We start from the raw sequence: 22288 nt of genomic DNA, 5'->3' as shown, positions 1-22288 counted from the left end.
TTTACATCTGACTTCTCTTTATCCTGTTTTCTGAAGCCAAAATATGACCAAACGATTGACATTGCATCTTTTTTTAGATACCAGCCTGTCTTCATTTGTACTTGAGCCATCCCTGCCTGACTGGGGTTCAACATAAGCGCTGATATTGTCTCATGCCCGGCACGCTTCTTTGTGTTTTGAATGAAGAATGAAGGTTGGACGAAGCAGAGGCATGTGACTGGATATGACGACTGGGTGTTGTAGTTTTTTAAGTGGACCGCTCATGAAAGCACACAGCGGGGAAAGCTTTTACCGAACATACCGACGTTAGCAAAATTAGGTAGGTGAGAGATTCTTAACTTCAGTATCAGTAAATTTTCGGTATATCACCCAGCCCTAGTCAAACACGTACTTACCAAAGTGGACACCATGGTGGCACAGAGGTTGGCATTGCTGTCTCGGGGTGCTGGGACATTGTGTAGCGACCTGCATAGAGTTTTATGTTCTACATGTGTTCATGTGGGTTTCCTCAAGGTGCTCTGCGTTCATCCCACAGTCCAAAGACATACTGGTAGGTTAATAGGCTTCTGGGAAAATTGGTCTTGGTGTTAAAGACAGATGGGGTGAGGGTTACCTCTCTTTAGGAGACTGAGAAAAGAACCAGTGTCCAGGCTACTGAGTTAAAGTGATCAGACCTTTATTTCAACTGAAGATAAGGCACAATGCCATAGCATGAGAGGCAGAAAAATGTTTTCTCTTCTTTTTCTTTTTTCTGCCCATTTCCCCTGGCAGAGCTCTCTTTATAGCCAGATAACAGAAATTAAATTCTCATTCCCATTCAGCCCCCTCTTCCAGCATCTGTGTGACTTTCCTTTCTCTTCTTTGGATACTTGCCTTGGAAATTTTCTTCTATCCTAGCCCTGACTGGAATTTTTCAAGAACCTTGTCTCAGGTCTGCTTGGAATGTTCCTTGGTCTTCATGGTGTAGTGTTTCCTTGGAGACACACTAACTAAGCGGGGACGCTCCCAGATACAGGTGTATTTATTCTGAAATCATGTGAAACACCTCAGCTGCACACAGGTGGACTCCAGTTAAGTAATTATGCGATTTGGAGAACAGAGTTGGTTACATCAGCGGTCATTTAGGTGTGTCAAAGCAAGAGGGTGAATACTTATGCATTCAATTATTTTCTGTTCTTTATTTTTAATGAATTTAGTTAAATGTCTGGAGATTTTTTCACTTTTACATTTTAGAGTGCTATGTGTTGATGAGTGGCAAACATTCTCAGTTAAATACATCATGGTTCCATGCTGTAACACAATAAAATGTGAAAAAGTCCAAAGGGGGTGTAGATTTTTTATAGGCACTGTAAAAACAATCCTTCAATGTAAATGTGTTCATTTGTGTTTGTGTGTGCCCTGGGATGGACTGCCATCCCAATTTGGGTTTATCCTGCCTGGCACTGGTTGCTTGCTGGGATAGGCTCTGGCTCCCCTCCAATCCTGTATTGTATAATGTGGTTAGAAAATGGATGGATGGATTATGTATTATGGCAGAGTTTGTGTGCTGACTTGGATAAAGCTATCCGTTAAACAAAGTAACAACTCTGTTTCTTGTACAGAAGAGTTAGTGTTTTGTGTGCCAACACCAGCATAAGAAAAGGGACAAACAAAGGACAGACATTTAGTTATTTACCCTACCACCTGTTAATATGTTGCATTATAGCAGGCTGATACAGCCTTGAGTTGAACTTGGGGGAGGAGGACATGTAGCAGACTGATACCAAAAAGGATAGTGATGAGAAAGTAGTTGCCACTAAATACCACCAATACAGCCCTATATATAAGTGTATATAAGGGTGTGTCATTGTGGAAATCTTGTTTTTTTATTTGAAGTTTTTTTTAGCAATTTAGAATTTAGTAGTAGGTAAAGATAAACCATCCTCTTTAAAGCATATGTTTATAAATTTCAAGTTTTCACTTAATGCATTATTTAAATTGTATATTATTTGTTTAAATAAAACTCCAATCCAGATAACCAAGCACATACATTTACATAACATAATCTCTACTTACTAAATGCTACATTATAAATAAAAAAGCCTTTGTTTCTATAAAATAATACATTTTGTCATCTATTCTTTAATTATCAGAAATATATTTTTTTATATTTATATATACTGTATATATTTTAAACTTAAACAAAAACAACTATTAATTATTGCAAATAGTGGACCTAGGATACTGACAGTCATTTTGGAATTTATGGAGTTAATGTCTATAAGTGCTGCATAGCATTTGGTACCTCCCATGCCATATGGAGCATTCACAAAGAAAAACCTGTTAACAACTGATGTGCTCTGCTTCTTGAATTCAGCCTGACCTGAGGAGTGGGAAATATAGAGATATGTGGGGTTCCATGCTGGGCATTTTGCTCTCTGTAATGTCTATAAATTAACCATAACGCTAAAAAAATGTGAACATATACTTTGCTTATCATACTGTACAGGGATCCTTATGCCTATTCAAATGATCTTTTGAGTGTTCATTTACTGGATTGGGTTTCAGGTAAAAATATAATTATACAGTATATAAGTATAAAACTATGTGATATAAAGAATGGTTAGATTGAAGTTATTCTAACATAGCAAATTTACACCAACTTCTCCATTATGGAAAGGGAGTTAAGGATCTCTGTAAAACCTTTGGGCGTGCAACAGAATACGAGTTCTGAATACTCATCTAGAGCTTTTGAAAGAGTTGTAAAATCTAGTGTTAGGATCCCCACTTCTCCATGTGTACTTTTACTAGAATTGTGGTGATTACCTGAATGTTCTAATTGTGTGGTCAAGCAACTAAGTTGCCATTAGTGAGATAACTGACTGTTCATAATCTGTCAGTTTGAGTTCACTTTGTAAGTGGTAACAGCCATTCTGATGCAGCCATCCAATGAAATGTCATTTTTTATCTGTAGCATATTTGTAACCTATCCTGCATGCAACAGTTACAAGGCAGGATACACTCTAGATGGCATAGTAGTCCATTCTAGGGCACACACAGTGTCACAAAAACTCACATACTCAAATCTAGGCCAGTGTTCCCAGAAGCCAATTAACCTGCTAGTACGTTGTTGGATTGTGGGAGAAAACCAGAACTACCAGAGAAATATGTATAACGATAATTTTTTCTGCCATTTTATCAGTCTCATCATATGATTAGTTACAAGAAAAGTGAAAGTTACACATGTATGAACTGGGTTTAACAGTTTCACTTGGGAGCAACATCTTTGAAATTAGGTATACTTCTGCTAAGTGAGATACATATTCTCTAAAGGATAGAACTGTCACATTCATTATATTCATTTACTTTATATAACTGGAAAATGTTTCAGGTCTTTTCAGTGTTTCTGGAATGCACCCTACTGAAAACAAATGTGTAAATGAATTGAGCTTTCTAGAGCCCATACATTACAACAGTATTTTTTCTAACTTAAATATTGAATGAAAGTGTATTAATGTCCTTCTGTCTGGACAGATATTTATAAAGCTATTTTTTTATTTAAAAAAAAACATTTTAAATAAAAGCTGATTTTAACAATTATGGAGCAATGGAATTTAGTGCAAATAGTAAAAAGGAGTTTGTGGAAATAGCTTATGCACAATGGCAGCAGACATTGAACAGCTTCTTATGAGTTGTTAACTTCTGACCCAGTTCTCTAGTTTTTGAGATCTCTGGGCTTGTAGTTTTGTTGTTAGTGTTTTATTATAATTCTCCCTTGTTTGTTTTCACCCACTGTTACATGCTTTACAAATAATCAATTGGTGTCACTCTGCTGTTCACCTGAGTTTCCCCGGGGTATTTGAGAGATATAGTGCCCACTGCAAAAGCAAAAGATGAGCTTTCATAGCTTTCATACATGGCTATACAGTATTAAGCCTTTAATACTGTGACCGTAGAATACACTAATGTGATTCTATTAGGGCTTGCTTTCTCTATTATTAAAATAATCTGCTGTACCTGGCTTGTTTGTTTTCCCCAGGGATTCCCAATCCTGCTGGTTTTCATTACAACTGAGCTCTTTCTTAAATGAATCCTTAATTGAACCAACCAGTTGCTTGATTAGAACCATTGCAAGTTTTGTTTCTACTCAGTGTGTCTTTAAGTTACTTAAAAACAAAATAATGTAGTACAAAGTCTATCTCCTAAATGTTCAGGAACTGAAAACAAACCTATTATTAGGTCAATCAAGAATTCAATTATTTGAGTGCTCAGGTGGAACGAATACCAACAGGTGCTTGGGTACCAAGGAACAGAATTGGGAACCACTGGTTTATTCTACGCTTCTACTGAACATATATTAAAGTTTTTATAGCACAGTTTTTTTTACTTGACTTAATTTACTCACATTTGGCCTCATGATGGTACATTCTGAATAACCCAAAGGATATTGCTGTTATTTTGTGACTAAGACAGTTGTCATATATTATTTCTTTATAAAAAAAAAAACATGGCATCCCTTGTGATGCCTTTGTACATGCATGTAACCCTGAAATAAGACTTCAGATTTTACATAAGGTAGTTTAAACCTATGAAACTTAATTTCTTAATGAAAATGTAAATACTCTCAGTAGCATATGTATTCATCCTCTTTGCTACAGCAACCCAAACTAACATCAAGTGCAAAAGAAAAGCTCAAAAGGTCACATAAGTAGTGCAATTGTGTCTGTGTGTAACCAGAGTGGTTTAATGTGAGAGTAACTGCTTCTGTCTCTGCAAATTTTAAGCCACAACTTACAGAGTGACATGAACAATTAACAAGAAAAACAAATCAACCTTGTCAGTGGTTATGACTTTGCATAGAATGAAGTGTTAAGAAAGACTGTAATACTATTTCACTTGCCCTGAACTGGAAATAAAACACTGGAGGTGCTTAAAACATTCTTCTTAGGAATGTTGCTGAGATGGGACAAGATTGCATTGGATAATGTCATTGTCAAACCAGGCCAACGTAAATTGGGTCAATCCTAACACTTCCAGTAATGAAGTGCCCAAACGCATGCGTCTTTTTCTGCAGCTCCAAGAGGGATCATGTCAAAGAGCTTTAAAAACAGGAAACGAAGTGTAGTAAACTATAAAATGTATCATTTTTGTTAATTTGGGCACATTTAAAAGAAAAGTAAGATTATGAGGGATATTTTAAGAAAACTTACCATTTTGAAGAGCTCAGACAATATTCAGAGAGTTCTTCTGACACTGCAACAGTTAAAACAAGGAAAGCTCCATTGCTGAGTCCCAGTCAGGAAAAAGTTTGTAGTTGTTAAATATTTTACCGCTTTTTTCTGATGTTGATTAATAAAAAGATAACACTTATATAATGTTGCAACTCAAAATATATTTTGTGTTTGTTTGACTCATAATTTATTAATGCTTACATCTGGGATTATATAAATATAAAGCTGTGATCTTCTGTTAAGGTAGAACACAACTATTAAATACAAAGGTTGTCTATTTTTTGCCAGTTGCCATCTTTAGGTATATGCTTATCTTTAGTAATGCATTAAGCTACAGGCTGAAATGAGCAAAATAGCATAAACACTCCACTGTTGATGCCCAGGCATGGTGACATGGACTGTAGTTTCTAAAGTTGTGATTGCAATTGGGATTTAAGGCCCAATCTTTTGTATTGTTATGCCTCTCATTACTTACAGTGCCTTAGAAAAGTATTCAGACACTTCATGTGGTATGCCTTTTTGTGAAATTACAACAAGATACACATACTTTTTAACGTAATATTTATTCAAATCTGAATGCTCAAATGTAAGACTTCTAAAGGTAAGATAAGTTATAGTAATTCTGAGCAAAAACTATTGTGGATAGAAAATAAAAATATTTGATGAAAGTACCTTTGGGATTAATTACAGCCACAAGTCTTTTTGTGTCAGTCTTTTCCAAGTCTATAAATGTCTCTGCAAACTAGCATTCTGCAACCTTTGCCCATTGTTATTGGTAGATTTGCTCAAGCTCTCTCAAGTTGCATGGGGATTACTTTTAGAATTCTAGTCAGGAATTTGACTGAGCCACTCAAGGACATTCGTTTTTATTCTTAAGCTGCTCTAGTGTAGCTTTGGTCTACTATTCTGGATCATGATCTAGCTGAAAGGTTAATTGTCACCCCAGTTTTAAGTCTTTAGCAGAATGAAACAGTATTTGCCTGACTTTGCTCCATCCATTTTTCCTTCAGTTCTAGCAAGCTTTTCAGTCCCTGTTGTGGAAAAACATCCCCATAGAATGCATGTAGGGATGGTGTTGATGTTGAAAAATGTGCTGGTGACTTGATGGTGCTGTGTCTGTGCTAAAAGTAAAACTTGGAATTTAAACCAAGAAGTTCTAATTTGGCCTCATCTGACCACATCTTTTGTTACATTTTTGTAGGATCACTCAGGCTTTTGCTGAAAACTCCAATCTGTCACGATTGTTGGAAAGGACGAACCATGGAATGACAGGAGAGGGAAAAGACCCTATGCGTAGCGGCGAGACGGGGGTTTGCCATTCAGGGAATGCCGTATAGAAACCTATGCCCTCAGGTAGCGGACGTAGGGCGACCTGGTGCTAGGCGGGTTTCAGGACATTCAAACGTCAATGCTGAGCGAAGGTGAATGAAAGACCCAGAAATATATAGCCCAGGGAAAGAGACAGACCGCAAGGACAGAAAAGCAGGAAACTAGGGACAGGACAGAATAGGAGCGCCCTCTGGCAGCAGAGGGCGTGACACAATCGGGCTTTGAGATTTTTTGCAATGGTTTCCGTCTTGCCATCTTTCAGTTCTGGCTAGTTTTGTGAAGTGTTCTGGATATTGTTAATTGAGGCACATTTTTTCCCGTAACAGCCATTGAACTCAGTAGATGTTTCAAAGTTGTTGTTGGCCTCAGATTCTTTACCAATTTCCTTCTTGCATGGCTGCTTAGTTTGAAAAACAGCCTGATCTAGGAAGTGTCTGGGTGGTACAAAGTGCCTTCCCTTTCCTTATAACTCAGTAAACTGTTCTTAGAGGGATATTCAGTGACTTTGATGTTTTTGCAGTTGTAGTTGTTGCATTGCTTAGTTGGATGCCTTTCCTACTTTTTCAGCATATCACTTTTCTCTTCTCATCTTAACAGAAGAATATTAGAATTCTTAAACCCCATCATTCAGTGTTAAACAGAAGCAAAGAGTAACACAGCATAAACAAAGTTTAGTTAATATGTCACAGTAGAATTCAAGCCAGTTATAGACAAGAAGGGTCCATTAATACTTCTAAAACATTTTAGAACCAATTTTGAAGGCAACTTATCTTCTACACCCTTTGAATACATTTTTAACATTTAACTCATGTTTTTATCTTTTGAACTGCAGTGCTTGTACATATTTATCACTGGAAATGCATTTCTTTGAGCATGCAATTATTAGAAAAGCTCTTTTAGAATTTATAATTACAGTGCAGATAAACTGTTGGCTTAAGATTCATCTTTATGCCTTTATCCATTTATTCCCTTCAGAATGCAGCATTTTTCTTTTATGCATAATATAAATTTGGGGATAATTAAAGAAATATGATTGTGACACTAAATTCTCATTCTAACAAAATCAATGAGCTTTTAAAATATTTTAAGCAAATCAAATATTGTGAAATAAAATAAAATGTTATACTTAAAATATTTCAAAATTTTGAATGGTATTGCTAATTATTTTACATACATTGCTATTCTTTAGGGCGGCATGATAGCATAGTGATTAACACTGCTGCCCTGCAGCATTTGGGCCTGGGTTAAATTCCAGACCAGGGGTAATATTTGCATGGAATTTTTATGTTCAAAGACATACCGATAAGTTAACTGGCGTTTGTGAAAACTAACCCAGGCGTGACTTTGTGTCTGTGTATGCCCTGCTATGAGCTGGTTTCCTGTCCAAGGTGTTTCCCGTCTTGCTTTCTGGGATAGGATCTGGCTTCCCAGTGTCCCCATGTTGGATTAAGCGGTTAGAAAATGGGTGGATGAAATTCTTTAATCTTGAAATGTCACGGATGTCGGAAGGGATGAACCATAGAATGGCAGGAGAGTGAAAAAAAACCCTATGCGTAGTGGCAAGACGGGGGTTAGCCCGGGCTCAGCTGTTCAGGAAATGCCGTATAGAAACCTATGCCTTCAGGGCGCGGAGCAGACGACCTGGTGCTAGGCGGGTCTCAGGACATCCAAAGCTCAATGCTGAGCAAGGAGCAGAGCAGAAACAGGAAGTAAATAGGCTACACAACAAGACACACCAGAAAGACATGAATAATCACAGGGAACTAGGAACAGGACAGAAGTAGAGCCCTCTAGGTGTACTGGATGTGACATAAAATTGAGCAGAAGCTTAATTTCAATTTAATGTACAGCACTGCAAATGCTGTACCCTTAACTTTTAACTTTTATTTTTTATTCTAATCTCACTTATTAAGCTATTGTATATTTCATTGTTTCAGTGCAAACTTTGTTACCACTTTTAGGAAGTGAGGCAATTTTCCAGTCTTGTGACATGGTTTGAAATTTGTTTTTTTTTTCAGTTATCCAGAACAATTAAACTGATGTTAACTCAAAAATGTGTTACTTACACTTCATCACATAATGACATATCTGGAACTATGGACTTTATTTAGCAATAAAAAATATACACCAGGGAAAAAAATCCTGTTATTCTGTATTGTTCAAAATCAGGCATTGTTCTTGCACATGTAAAACCCACGTTTGAAAATAAAAAGGGCACTGGATTCTCTAGTAAACGTGAACAAATAGTACAGTTCAAAAGCTTTTTTATTATTTAGCTGACGGGTTTTGTTTACAATAGCACAAGCTAGGTGGTTCGATCTGACTCTCCATAGAGTTCTGCCAGTTTCTGGAATTCTGGTCCCCAGTCACAAAGATAAGTATAATCTTGCTCTGAGTGTGTGGTTGCTGAATCAAGAGAGCTGATTGATCCAGCGGGTGATCCATGCCCTTCGTATGCATAGGTCTGGAGAGAATCATAAGGAGGAACACTAGTGTCAAGGTCAGCTTCGATCAGTCTTTGTTTAATAAATTCCTGTACATCCACATTATCCAGGACTGAGGGTGGGCTCTGCCTTGGAACCCTTTGTACCTCTGGCCTGACATCTCTGCGGAATTTCAGTTCTTCTGCAGCTGCTGGGTTCCTTAATGCTATGATGTCAAAAGCTTCAGTGTCTTCCTCTCCCCCTCCCTCGTCATCATATGTAACGACATTCTCTCTAACATCCTCCTCAGATATAATAAGTGGTTCTTTCTTGCTTCTTCTGAGAGTGATAAAAAGTACAACAATTGCTACAGAAGGGAAAAAAGCAAAGGTTTCAAAAGTTAAAACTATTTACTCCCAGGTGTGACATAACATAGCAATGAAACATTTCAACATAACAGCTAAGTTGCATATATTTATTGCTTTCATTCAAGCAATGATCTCAAGAAACAATACACTGTAATCAGAAAGGTTAACAATCTTTTTAATTGTAAACCCCAATATTTAAATCACAAAGCTCTATTGCAATAATAGTGCTCTATGATTTGATTTTATTGAATGCTAATGTTTCTTCTTGATTATGCAGAGTAAAAAAGTTAATGGAAAAAAAAAACATCAGTTTGCTTCAATGTTTCATGGTTAACCTGCAATTTATAATTATTCTTATAGTGGGAGAATTGTTTTGAGATTAATTAAATTAAACTTAAATTAAATGAAACAGCCTCTCCAGGTATTTATATTTTTTAGTATTGATTATTATCAGTACTAAATTAAGACTGATCTTGAAGACTGTGATAAAAATACAAATCAAATGGAAATGTCAAATGGAAATGAAGTGATACATATTGCTGGACACAGTCATTGTAGCGCTACAGCATCCCATTTCTAGTGTCACAATACACTTTGCAGAAATTGTTTTTTAGAAATGTTAAAAAAACTAAAGTATACCTTTTGAAATCATAAAGAGAACACCTTCAGATCAATTAATTTAAATGTAGGAAAATAAGATGTCAATCATGTCCAAGAAAAGGGTAGTAAATGTATGTGTCACGATCGTAAACCCCTCCTCTTAAGGATGCTCCAGCCTTTCCTCGTTTATTCTCTATCTCCTGCACCTGCCTCCGGTTCCTGCCCTCGTCCTATAAAAACCAGATGTTCCTGCCAATCTGGGCTCAGGTTTGGAAGATGGACGCCCTGAAGCCTGCCTACCTGTGAGTCCAGGAGCATAGGCTTCACAACGGCGTCCTGACCATCTGGGTCCGGGACTGGGAGCGCATGGCCCCATAACCCCCTTTTATTTCCCCCAACCCTTTGCCGGATCCCGCTCCGGCTTTTAACTTCATTTGTCTGTGTCAGGATGGATCACACCGCTTTGGACATTGGCTTTCCCTGGTTTATCTTACGGACTCCCTTGGATTTGTTTGCCCTGGGCACTCCCCCCCTTGCACCAGTGCACCTTGGACACGCCCCCTGTTATTCTTCCAGCCCCTATCCTAGTCTTTTTTCCCCATGTTATCTCACTCCCTTCTGGTTAGTGCTGTCTGTATAGGGTCCTGAAAGATGCTTTGTGACAGTTTTATGCAGTGCTTAACAAAGACTGAGTTTTCAAGTTCCTTGCAAGATTTTCAATCGTATTTATCTATCACAATGTGGTTTATATTTTTTTAGAACTTTGAGTGTTGACAAAAATGTTTAGGTGACAACAACAGGGCAGTCATTTTGGTGGGAGTATGGTTGGCTTCAGGCATCAATATGACTATATAAGAGTTAAAAGGTTGTGTAACAAGGTTATTTAGAGAATGTGGCAAATACGTGCATACATTTCCAAGTGAATGTGAAACGAACATGTCACAACAACCTGGAGCTCTTGACCCAACACTTAACAGGCATGAGGCAGTAGTACTATCCATGCTATCAAGCCGCCTTTTACTGTAGGTGAAGAAGAGGCAATATTACATTGCATATGCAGTATATATAAAAGTTATATATATATATAAATGTTTTATCTATGTATAAATCTTCACGTTTTTTTTTCTTTATCAGATCGCAACTAGGTCTTTTATATACATTTTTCCTTGAGATCAACTATTCAGACTCTAAACTTCTCCATTAAATTAATTCACCAGATATCACTAATACCAATGCAACCCATGCACACATCATGCAACTAAAAAACCTTAAATTATTAGTCATTAAAGTGAACATGAATAACAAAATAATAATAATGAAAATGAATATAAATACAAATTGAAAAGCACTGATTTTCTGCTCAGTTTGATTGAGGAAATCTTTTGAGATCCATCCATATTTTTCAGATTGCACCAGAGCTCATAAAACCTCCAGCTAATGTAGTAAAGCATACAGCAGTCAAAAATCAGCTTCCCACATGCTGAGCATTATAAAGATACTCAGCACTCAGCAATCGGACTCCTACAGTGCCAAGACAAAGAGTTTTATGGGTTATCTCCTGTGATGACATGTACAATTATTATTACAATTTTATGATGCTTTGATTATTTTAAAAGTAATTTCTCAACAGCAGAGACAATTGATCTTAGGTTGCAACATTTTTAAGATGTGATAAGGAAAGCAAAATGAAAATAGGATTTTATCTAAATCCCCCTTTATGGTCCTTGATTTCATATTGAAATCTTGGAACTAGTGAAATATGTAACTGAAATAACATCTTGACATTTGACATTTCATACGTGCAATTTTATCCACAAGCTTAAGGGATTTAAAAAAATATATTAAAAAAGCATAATTCACAAGCTTTGCCATAATCAATCTACCATTGAAAATCAATAACAAGTAACAAAACAAATGAGTCAGTCCATGGTTTCTTATCTAAATATTTGTATTCTATATTAGGTTTAGATGTTCACAATCCACTTTATATAATCCCCTTTGAACAATAATATGTTAATTTTATTACTCATTCGTACATGTTTGGATTACTAATTCTGTTTTTATTTACTACTCTGTCCTCCTGAGACACAGTCATCGCCCTTTGTAGTGGACAATAATTTTTTGAGTGTTGGTAAAATGTGGTTAATCATACACTCTCAATTCCATCTTTGCTCTCTTGTGGCCATCCTGGACTTTCCAGCAATGTCACATTTTTTTGCATTTTTTTAAGAATGGCTAGTTAATGACAAATCTCTGCACCAACAAAGAAGATGAACAACAGAGGTGATAACCAAAAGACCCATGAATCTGTTATCACAACAGTGTGACAGCAAACCTGTGCTCAAGGAATAAAACTCAAAGACTACTGTACAAAAGTAACCAATAGAGAGAAGGCTTCCAGGTAGCATAGCCAGCTGTCACTTAACTAATGAAACAGCAGCAGGAAATGAGCAGAAAAGTATGACAGCATGCTGAGTTTCTACAAGAAAGGGAGTAGGGCTACCAAACATGGCAAAGGAAAGGATGCAACAGAAAAACCTTTGAGATTTGCACTAAATTCAAAATGTTTTTTCTCTGTACAGCCAAATGAGAAAAACTTTTCCATGTAATACCACACCTATGGTACATAAAGTGCAAGATTTAATTTGAATGTGGATGTTTTAACAGTTTCTATTTAGGTTCAAAACATATATTTCTTTATTTGTGGTGTCACACTTATTTCACCTCAGATACAGAAGAAAGTGCAGAATTTTTCAAATATATTTTTTGCTTAGTCAGCTATAATCCATCAACATGAAACTCCATGCTATTGTAGGTAATAATAGACCTGAAATGGGTATTGTGGCATATTTAGCATTAAAAAGAAAATGATTTGGTTTATAAAAATGACATTTGTACACATTCTCCACACTCAGGGAAATGCATGTGACAGCCACAACAATAAAACACTTTATGTTTGAATATGCATGCAAGTCTATTTTGTAAACCATGTAGAGGTATTCATTATATAGCATCTATTACTTAGCATACTATATGAATAGCATTTAATCTTTCATAAGCTTTTTTCTTAACATACAAAAACATGAAAGGCACACATTTTTAATTCTAAGTTACTTTCTGCATCTAAATAACTTTATGGTTTTAGATTTTCTTAAGTGAGTAATATCACATTTTTTAAAAAAAATATTTATTTTAAAAACAATCTGATACAATGGTTTTATATCTGATTTTGTTCATGTAAACTACTTTTTCTATACATTGAAATGTATAAAATATTATGTAAAAGAAACAGATTTTAACAAACTGCATGGGAGAAACTGTAACACCTCCTACAATTAACACCTTTAATGAATTACTGTATATGAAGAATGGAAACAAGGATATTTATGACCACATCAAGTCCCTAACTTGAATATTTTAATTCCAATAGCATTACTTCAAACATAAAATGACCCTTTGTATTTTAGTGCTAGCTAAAATGACAATCCTCACATTAATATGCATCACCTTCATGCAGAGACAATCCACACACAATCAGAACAGTCTTGTAATTAGAAGGTTCTCCAGACTGAATTCATTAAGGTTAGTGTTTTCTTCTGTTCGTGTTTACTTTCTTTCTCATGCTCACACAAGAAACCAGGTTTGGAAGTGCATCTATAAGTATCATTTGTTGGAAACATAACTTACATTTTTTTCCATTTGGATATTTTTTTAAACAAAGCATAGGAAAGCATCTGAAAGGTTTTGAGGAAAACTTACCAAGTAGAATAATGACGCAAAGCAGTATGGCAATAAGGGCTCCAGTGCTAAGACCTGCTGATGAAAGGAATGCTTCTGCATGGCATGTTCTTACTTTCCCATTGTGTTCACATGCACACACCCGCAGAGTGAGGGTACTCGTGCTACTGAGATTAGGTTCACCCCCATCGGAGATCACAATTGGCAGATGATACAAATCTTGTGTTGTTCGGCTAAATTTCCGTCTTCTGGCAAAAATGCTAGCTGTGTTATCTGCAATAAAATTAAAACAAATGAAACAAAGAATGAAACTTATAAGTGCATATGCATTAATATGCATAATATCATAAACATTTAGACATATTTCTATACAGTATGTGGACTCAAATATATAAAAACAAAACTCTTCAAAATATAACTCCAAGTTATATTTGTATATATATATAACTAGTTCAAGTAGGTAGCTGCGTCAGCATGCGTAGGCTGCAAAGGAACAGGTAACGAGTTTAATCTATGCTGGAAGCATTCCATGTGGACACCTGAAGAAGGCTTCACAGCCAAAGAGTTGTGTTTCCTTTCTTTTCAGCATGGAATAAACTTGTTACCTGTTCCTATACATATAACTAGATTTATATTTATATAGTTTTAAGATTAAATAATATGAATGGGTTTATTTTTCTCTATATGTTCTGGTTGTAACATTAATTCATATTTTATAGATAAAGTCATAGGGTCCAAGTTAGGCACCTTTTGGAGATGTTTGATACTTGGCATGTGGTGTTTCCTCCATTGTCTCAAACTCAAATATGTACTGTGGACAGTGTGGCAGTACTGATACACTACACTGCACACGAACCTCATGAATGTACCATATGATCTTTAAGGTAAGATCCAGATCAGCCAGATCAGACTGAATGACACTTATGTGTGCAAATTAAACCAAAAGCATTACCCTATTTCTCAGTCCAAGGTTTTATTATTATTACAGTATGTTAATGCTTTATTATTGTAAGGTACCTGGAATAAGGTTAATGTTTGTCCCTTTGAATTAAACTGTGATACCAACCATAGTTGTTATAGTGAGGTAGTAATTTCTTCAAGATAGATAACTTTGTTCTTCAGTCCGTTACATACATTTTGTTGTTACATACAGTACATGGGTAGTTCTCAATACTTGAGTCTTGTGATAGTGCCCTAGTAAATTCACAGTACAACCTTGCCAGAGAGCTTTTGTTTTTAATTTCAAAGAGTCCCTTTCCTTTGGGGGAAAAACAGCAAATCAATATGCATTTTGTGTTTGCACATAAACTTTGTACTTGCAAACTCATAAGTACAGTATATTTCACAAGTGTATATAGTAAGTGATGAAAATACCTGTTGAATGTATAACTTGTTTTTGTATAAAGTACATGTATGTACAGAAAATCAGAGAGACTATGGGATATGAAATGTATGTCTACATACATGAAAGTAGTTTATTCAAATAGTAGGCTATTGTGAGACAGCATGTCCACATCTCTTCTGTTCCAGCCTGGATGATCCATGGATGCTGTTCACTAGCATTTGGGCAAGCCATTTCTTGTGCACAAAATTGGACAGCTGACATGTGCAGTTTTTTACTGGCCATTGAGTGCTCATGCAATTGTTTGACTGGCTGATTACTTTCTTTATCAGACCTGGCCCACTTAATTTAACTTAGCACCACCCTGTGTGTATAGGTCACATAAGGAGGACATGTTGTTAAATGCATGAATGGAGAGGAAAAGAATGATAAATTACCCTGGAAAATTCCTAGAACAGAAGGGACAGTGTTATAATACACCCGTTTCCATACTAACAAAGCCTATTTCCTACCACAACTATTTTGGTTTTCCTGCTGTTGACTTTCTTAATACACCTCTGCTAATATATCTTCACCTCACACTTTTAATTGAAATGAAAAATAAAACATGTTACTCTAAAAACATATGATTTGACTAATATGCTTGCATATCATTTACATGTCCATTTATTTTTTATTTTATTTATTCTTCCCCCTCGATCACTGACACAGTCAAACACAGTCATTCTTAGCAACCCCAACGTCACCTCTGCATGATATTTTGATTGCCTGGCATCTACGCTAAGAGAGCCTTTTATCAGGGCTGGAAATGCACGGGATAAGGCATGAAACTGCATCAACACAAGGATGTCAGTGGCCCATCAATGCAACTGAACCTCAATATAGTCCCTCACACCTGACACCCCCTACAACCATTCTTTAAGGCCTGTATGAGACACCAGCAGTCCAACTATGGCAAAATAAAGGAATAAAGTTGAGATATATGTTTACCATTTGAATTAAAGACAAAAATTAAGTAAGCCAGATTGTTCAAATCCATGACAACCCAAAATTTAGCCAGGATACTGAGGTCACCTGTCCTACTTTTACAAACAGTAGCATGAGATCGTTTGTCGGCAAAACAGTCAGAGTCTGAGTTTGCCCTGAATTTGTCTGGAACCATGATCTCCTAGCAAGCTTAATTTCTACGAAAAACTCTCCATAGTTTAGGCTATCACACAAACCTTTTCCCTTTATTATTGATTATATTGCTTTCAGCATGCAGCTTAAAGAAGTCTAGCAATTAACAATATTTTAAAAGGTTCCTCATTAAATTATAACCATACTCTTTGACACATTTAATGTAAACCTTTTTTAAGCTGACATCTACTTATCAGGTAGATGCTTCAGTCTGTATCAGATTCTGTTTAAACATAATGATAATGGCAAGTACATTACAGTACATTAAGTGCTGTAACAATACAGTATGTCTTTTTTGTGTTTACAATACACAATCATCTGAAATAAAAATAGTTTCTTCAAAACAGTTGCCAATAATATGGGTAACATTGTTTGTATTATTGTATATAAATAAGCACAAAGATAAAGCTGTAGAAGTACTGCAGATACAAACTGCTGTGACTTTTAGCCCAATCCACTGTTTTATGCAATTACATGCTGTGCACAGCATGAAATCTGTTTCTAAGAGCTTGTACAAACCTAATTGCAATTGAAATGTTCATTTTTATATGGCAGGGTTTTGTGTATATATAATTGTGCATATGTACAGTGCACATAAATCCACACTGCAGAGCGGGCTTTCTATTCTAGCAAATACTCCCCAAATGGTACTGGTACCAAAGAGGAATTTTATCAACACAGGCTTATTTCAATTCTATCTATAAATAACATTCTCTGCTACCATCTTGCAGAAATAGTGACAGGCACTTTAAGCCTTATTAACTTATAGACCCCACTGTTCCTGAACCTACCAGAATCCTCATTCTTGAAAAAGACCAGTAATAAAGTAAGGGATTTTGATTTAAGGCTGAAATACAAATCGGTATGCAAGATCACAGTTTTCATCTTCAAAGCACAAATTCATTTTTGCCTTGAAATAAAGAATCATGTAAATGTATTTCCTCTTGGGCATTCCATACAGTTTCTATAGGTCAGAAGCAACATTCTATGGAATATTAAGCACTTTATGCAAATGAAAGCCTCAGGATAGGACACAAGGAGAAAAAGACTAATTCTCATTAGATTTAAATTGCAATGTGAAGCTCTGACCACAAGCTGGAATTCATAATTTTGTGTCTAACTACATTCATAGGGAAAAAGCTTATATAAGATGCTAAGGTACTGTGTTTTTTAGGATGTTGGCAATAGACAAGGATCACCTGGCACATTTTCAAAGTACAGATTGAGATTTAATAATATACTAAAAGAGGTATCTCAAACTGCTGTGCCAGAGATCCCCTATCTAGCTGATTTTGTTGGGTCACATTTTTAATCACGTTTCCACTAATCATCATTAGATCATTATTAATTAAAGATCTGGAACAATCACATTATGATAAATAAAAAATAAACAGGTTATTTGTTAAATTCAACAATTTTTAACTCTTTAGCTCTCAAGTATGAGAATTTTCTACATTAAATAGATGACTTGCATGATTTACAAATAACTTGTAGGTGTTGATGGTCTTTAAAAAACAGGTGATTAACTGGATTGGGGCTCTCCAGGAGTAAGTTGAAGACCTTATAGTGAAATATTTGTTTGTAGCACCTTGTTATGCAGAATAACACTTTGCTTCTATTTACCATTGGTTAAAATCAGGAGTAGTGGTAGTGGATCTGGAGTCCCATAGAGATGGTCATGGGATCAAATACTAGAAGATGATGCTGCTGTTGCTCTCAGCACTTCGCCAAACCCAGCTTTACAATCTGGTCCTGGGATTTGTATGATACAACAATAGGTCATTATATTGTTCTGGATAAAAGTGACAACTAAATAAGTATTTTTTTCATGGTTCTTCAAGTAACATCTAAACATATACTTCTTGTTCCTGAAATAAAGAACAGTTGCCACATCTTGGATTTTTAGTGTCCACATTAAAATAACTAGTACAGCACTCCTTTCTATTACTATGTAATTCTATAATGTCATATAGGAATGCATGCTATGAACCTAAGTAACCAATTTAATAAAAATAAGTTATCTTTACCAAATAGGGAAGTAGAAAGATGTGCATGATTTTGGAATACTTCCAGTCTTGTAAGCATAGGGAAGTGTGATAGATAACTGGACTGTTCTAGTATAATTACTTTGAGAAAAATACACTGAGCATCTCTGTGTGTTTCGCTCCCATGCGCATGAAATAAAAACTTCTTTTAACTTCTGAGACAGACTCCTGTCTGTCTTATTTTTCAGTGATCCTTTTATTTCCATATCAAAAGAAATTAAACTGCAATAAACCTTACATATAGGGTTTTTAGCTGCATTAGGGAAAATACTAAATTGTACCCCATATGCACATGGATAATACTAGTCATTAGTCTAATGAGATCTATCTGATCAGTTCATTAGGCTGGGGTATTGGGATGCATTGGAATGTTCATAAGCAACCAAAGCTTGAGATTTTCATTTTATTGATAAATTACATTGTTGATAAGTTACATTGTTTCACCCTCATGGTGTTTTATTTGTACTTCACACTCGCTTTTAAATTGTGTTAAGATTATATCATATTGAAGACTTATATTGTTTTAAAAATGCACTGTTACTCAGGAATGTGATGAAGTTTAGTGAAGTTCAGTGAAGTGATACCACAAATTAAACTTGTTGGAGTCAAATCACATTCAATGAATTAAATACCATTTGAATGGGCTTGATGCAAACAACTCTGTTCTCAGCTATGCAGTTCTCTACAATGGGAATTAATTATAGCAGTAAACCCCAAAACAATGTCTAGTTTCCTTCCTTTTTAAGTATGGAAGACACATGATAGAGATGATCTACAAGCAGTCAACATTCCATTACAAGGAGTCATATTACGCATTGGACCAGTTAAGAAAAATCTGTAGATGGACCCTCCATTATCTATATTAAAACATAATACAGTATATTATACAGTACCAGAGATATTCAAAATAAGCATAAATCCTTAATTTCCAGAATGCTTTATAATAAATAGATACAATTCCCAATACAGATCCTTGCAAAAATTATTCAAACCATTCAAATATTTTCCCATGTTGAATTACAAAATATGTAATAAAAATATATAAAATATATGTATAACAAGTATCAGCAAAGCAAGTAATTGTGTCTTAACATACAAAAAATCATTTTGTATCATATTATATCTGATATTTAATTGCTGAGACCTTTTTCCAATTTGAGTATTTTTAGGTCATGATCATATTGTTAAGATTAGTAAATAGTGTATATAAAGGTCCCTAACCTTCTGATTACATCTTCTAATACTATCTCTATATTGTGCAGAAATTATACAGTCTTCTAAGTTTTACTGTATCCAAATTGATTCATTGTCAAGAATCCCTAACCAATTTCCTCTTTGCCCATCTGCTCAGCTTCTAGGGACAGCATAATCTAGCGTTGTTCGTGTATACCATACACCTTCCACTTTTTAATAATCAAATTCACTATGCTCAAAGTGATATTCAGTGTCTTTGTAATTTTATATCTGAGTTATTTTGAAATGCACATGGTCTTCATAAATAGATATTTACTTGACTGCACTACTTGACTGAGAGACTGTCACGATCGTAATCCCTCCTTTTAAGGGCCCTCCAGCCCTTTCGTATTTTAGTTGATGATGTGCACCTGGCCTCTGTTTGTCCTTCCTTATTTAAGCTCGGCACTCTCGTTACTCCTGGCTCTGCATTGGAAGACGGACGCCCAGAGGTCTGCCTATCACCAAGTCACCCTATATCCTCAGTTTGAAGGCATAGGCTTCCTAACAGCGTCCTGACCAAGTCTCTGGCTTGGAGCGCCTGGCCTCGTCAGTCTATTTTGAACTTTCTGGTTCCATGTCCTTGTTTCTTGTTTTTTACTCTTGTCTTTGTCTTGGATGGACCTCCCGGTTTTAGATAAAGGACTGTGCCCTTTTCCCTATTCAGACTGTTTTTAACCTGTTCGCCTGCACCACACCCCCTGAGCACCAGATCACAGCCATCTCGCCCCCCTGTCTGCCATCCCATCCTGCTTCTGCTGTTTCCCTTGAAGTCTTATTCCAGTCACTTCCAAATTATACCCTCTGCATAGGGTCCTAAACTATGCACTATGACAGAGAGCTTACAGTGTCAGGTGTATTTATTCTGAAAACATGTGAACATGTGTTACTGCACAGAGGCAATTCAATTAGTGGTGTGACTTCAACCGACTAAATTTGTCAAATTAATCTTGTGCAGCTGAACTAATTCAGTTTTGGCAAAGAAGAGGGAGTGAATACTTATGTAATCCATATATATTATGTTTTTGCAGATTTTGCCGACATTTACCATAACATATTACACCCATAAAAGTGCTCAGTTTATGTATTCACTGTTTATTCAAAATATTTAATTTAAATATGTGCAAGGGAGTGAATACTGTATACATTTACTGTTTTTCTGAGTCAGGTACATAGTACTGTGCGCTGATAAGTCAATTAAGAACAAGTTTACATTCACAAGGATAACTTGGAGACCCAATTATACAGCATGGCATTTACTGGAATCATTTAATTTAAATACCTTGCTCTATGGTAGAACAACAGTATTCCACACAGGATTTAAACCCACACCTGAAATCAGATTTATTAAGCGAAAACCTCATACATAGCACATCACACATCACAATTACTAAACACACTGTGTTAGTTTCAGAAGTCCCAGTCAACACTAATCTTCAACTAAATAAGCTTTGTGTTTACTGAGTGCAAATCAATATATCTGAGTGTTAATCGGTGTCTAGGCAATCAGGGATAACAAAGCTAATGTCTGCATTCAGTCTAAAAAGTGACTGGAAGATTAGATGTAAGTAAATCAAAGAAGCAACAGACAAAATAAAATTGAAGAATTCTACAAAACAGAGTTTTATACAAAATTGACTGCAGCAGCACCTCTAACGTTCTCCCACTAGTTCTGTGGATCCTAGCATTTGAGAGCTTCATATAAATAATATTAAGATGAGCCAGGATCTAATGATGCAAGAAGAGGGGAAGGTGCAAGCTAGTTAGCATCAACACATTTTTTAGCTGAAAGCAGAACAGCCAGCCAGATCCTTTTTTGCCACTGTGAGTGGGACAGATTTCAGTTATCATCCAGTAAGAATACTAGATATGAACAGAAAATTCCTATTTCCCTATTTTGTGAACAGAACCCTCAGACAGAGAACACAGGAAACTAAACCTATCTTTCATTTGATACCATTTATAATGAATCAGATACACATAGATAATGTTTAAGTAAACCATTCAATAATTTTTTGGAGACAGAATTTATATTATAAAGGAATTCCCCAACTTACAAGCAGGTCGTTTTCCAAAAGTCTGTACGTCAGTTGTTACTTGCTGTTCTCCAAATGCCTGATGAAGCTGTTATTAATGTGGTTATCTGCTTTCATGCTTTTGTGAGTGTATACCTTTTTAGTGGACCTGTAACTGTACTATGTTTAATTTCCTTGGGTGTCTTCTGTTACGATAGCAATTCCCAGCTTTCTGAAGTGTGGTCTACATGTCCTTGTGCTGTAAAGATCCCTCATTAAAGACTAAGTTTTAAAAATTTTCAGAAGTAAACATTATTTTTTCTTGCTTGTTAACAGCAAAGCATAAGACAATGAAAAATGGGGTAGTAAAAAGGCCCATGTGATTTCAATTAAACAAGTGTTTTGGAGTTCAGGATTTATTAAGATCTATATTTATACTGTATGTATACTATCTGCTTGGGTGAACTTTGGCTTTTCTTCAGTAGCCCTAATGCCTGGCAAGTACTGTAACTTGTATGTCTGGTATGTTACTCTTAAACATTTTTTTTATTTTAAAACGAGGTTCTGTAGTTCCTGACAATAATAAAAAAAAATACATTGTTTCCCCAAAAACAGGTAGGAAACATTTAAATAGGCAAATTCGTGCAAGCGGTTTTGATTAAATTCTGTGTGAAAGATTCTTATCATTTTTGCACTCAAGAGGAGAGTGTTAAACTGTCTTCCTTTGCTCAGAGCTTTCTTACATATGATTCTGAATATTTCTAATTGCCTGTAGTTTTAGAGTGACCAAAGATCTAAAAGGCACT

The 22288-nt window shown here is 35.7% G+C and overlaps 1 protein-coding gene across 6 annotated transcripts in view; it reads right to left on the bottom strand.

Moving 5' to 3' along the window:
• Positions 1-8786: 8786 nt before the first annotated feature.
• Positions 8787-22288, bottom strand: part of cdh18a (cadherin 18, type 2a) — a 336613-nt gene continuing 323111 nt past the window's right edge. For all 6 annotated transcript variants that reach the window (XM_015354610.2, XM_015354611.2, XM_015354609.2 and 3 more), the window contains 2 exons: positions 13690-13941; positions 8787-9329 (listed from right to left, as the gene is read on the bottom strand). In XM_015354610.2, coding sequence (XP_015210096.1) covers positions 8845-9329; positions 13690-13941 — 737 coding nt within the window. In that variant the 3' untranslated portion in view covers positions 8787-8844. The remainder of the gene's footprint in view (positions 9330-13689; positions 13942-22288) is intronic.

Source organism: Lepisosteus oculatus, chromosome 6, assembly GCF_040954835.1.
Source record: "Lepisosteus oculatus isolate fLepOcu1 chromosome 6, fLepOcu1.hap2, whole genome shotgun sequence".
Classification (NCBI taxonomy): Eukaryota; Metazoa; Chordata; class Actinopteri; order Semionotiformes; family Lepisosteidae; genus Lepisosteus; species Lepisosteus oculatus.
This window is presented reverse-complemented; position numbering and strand designations above follow the sequence as displayed.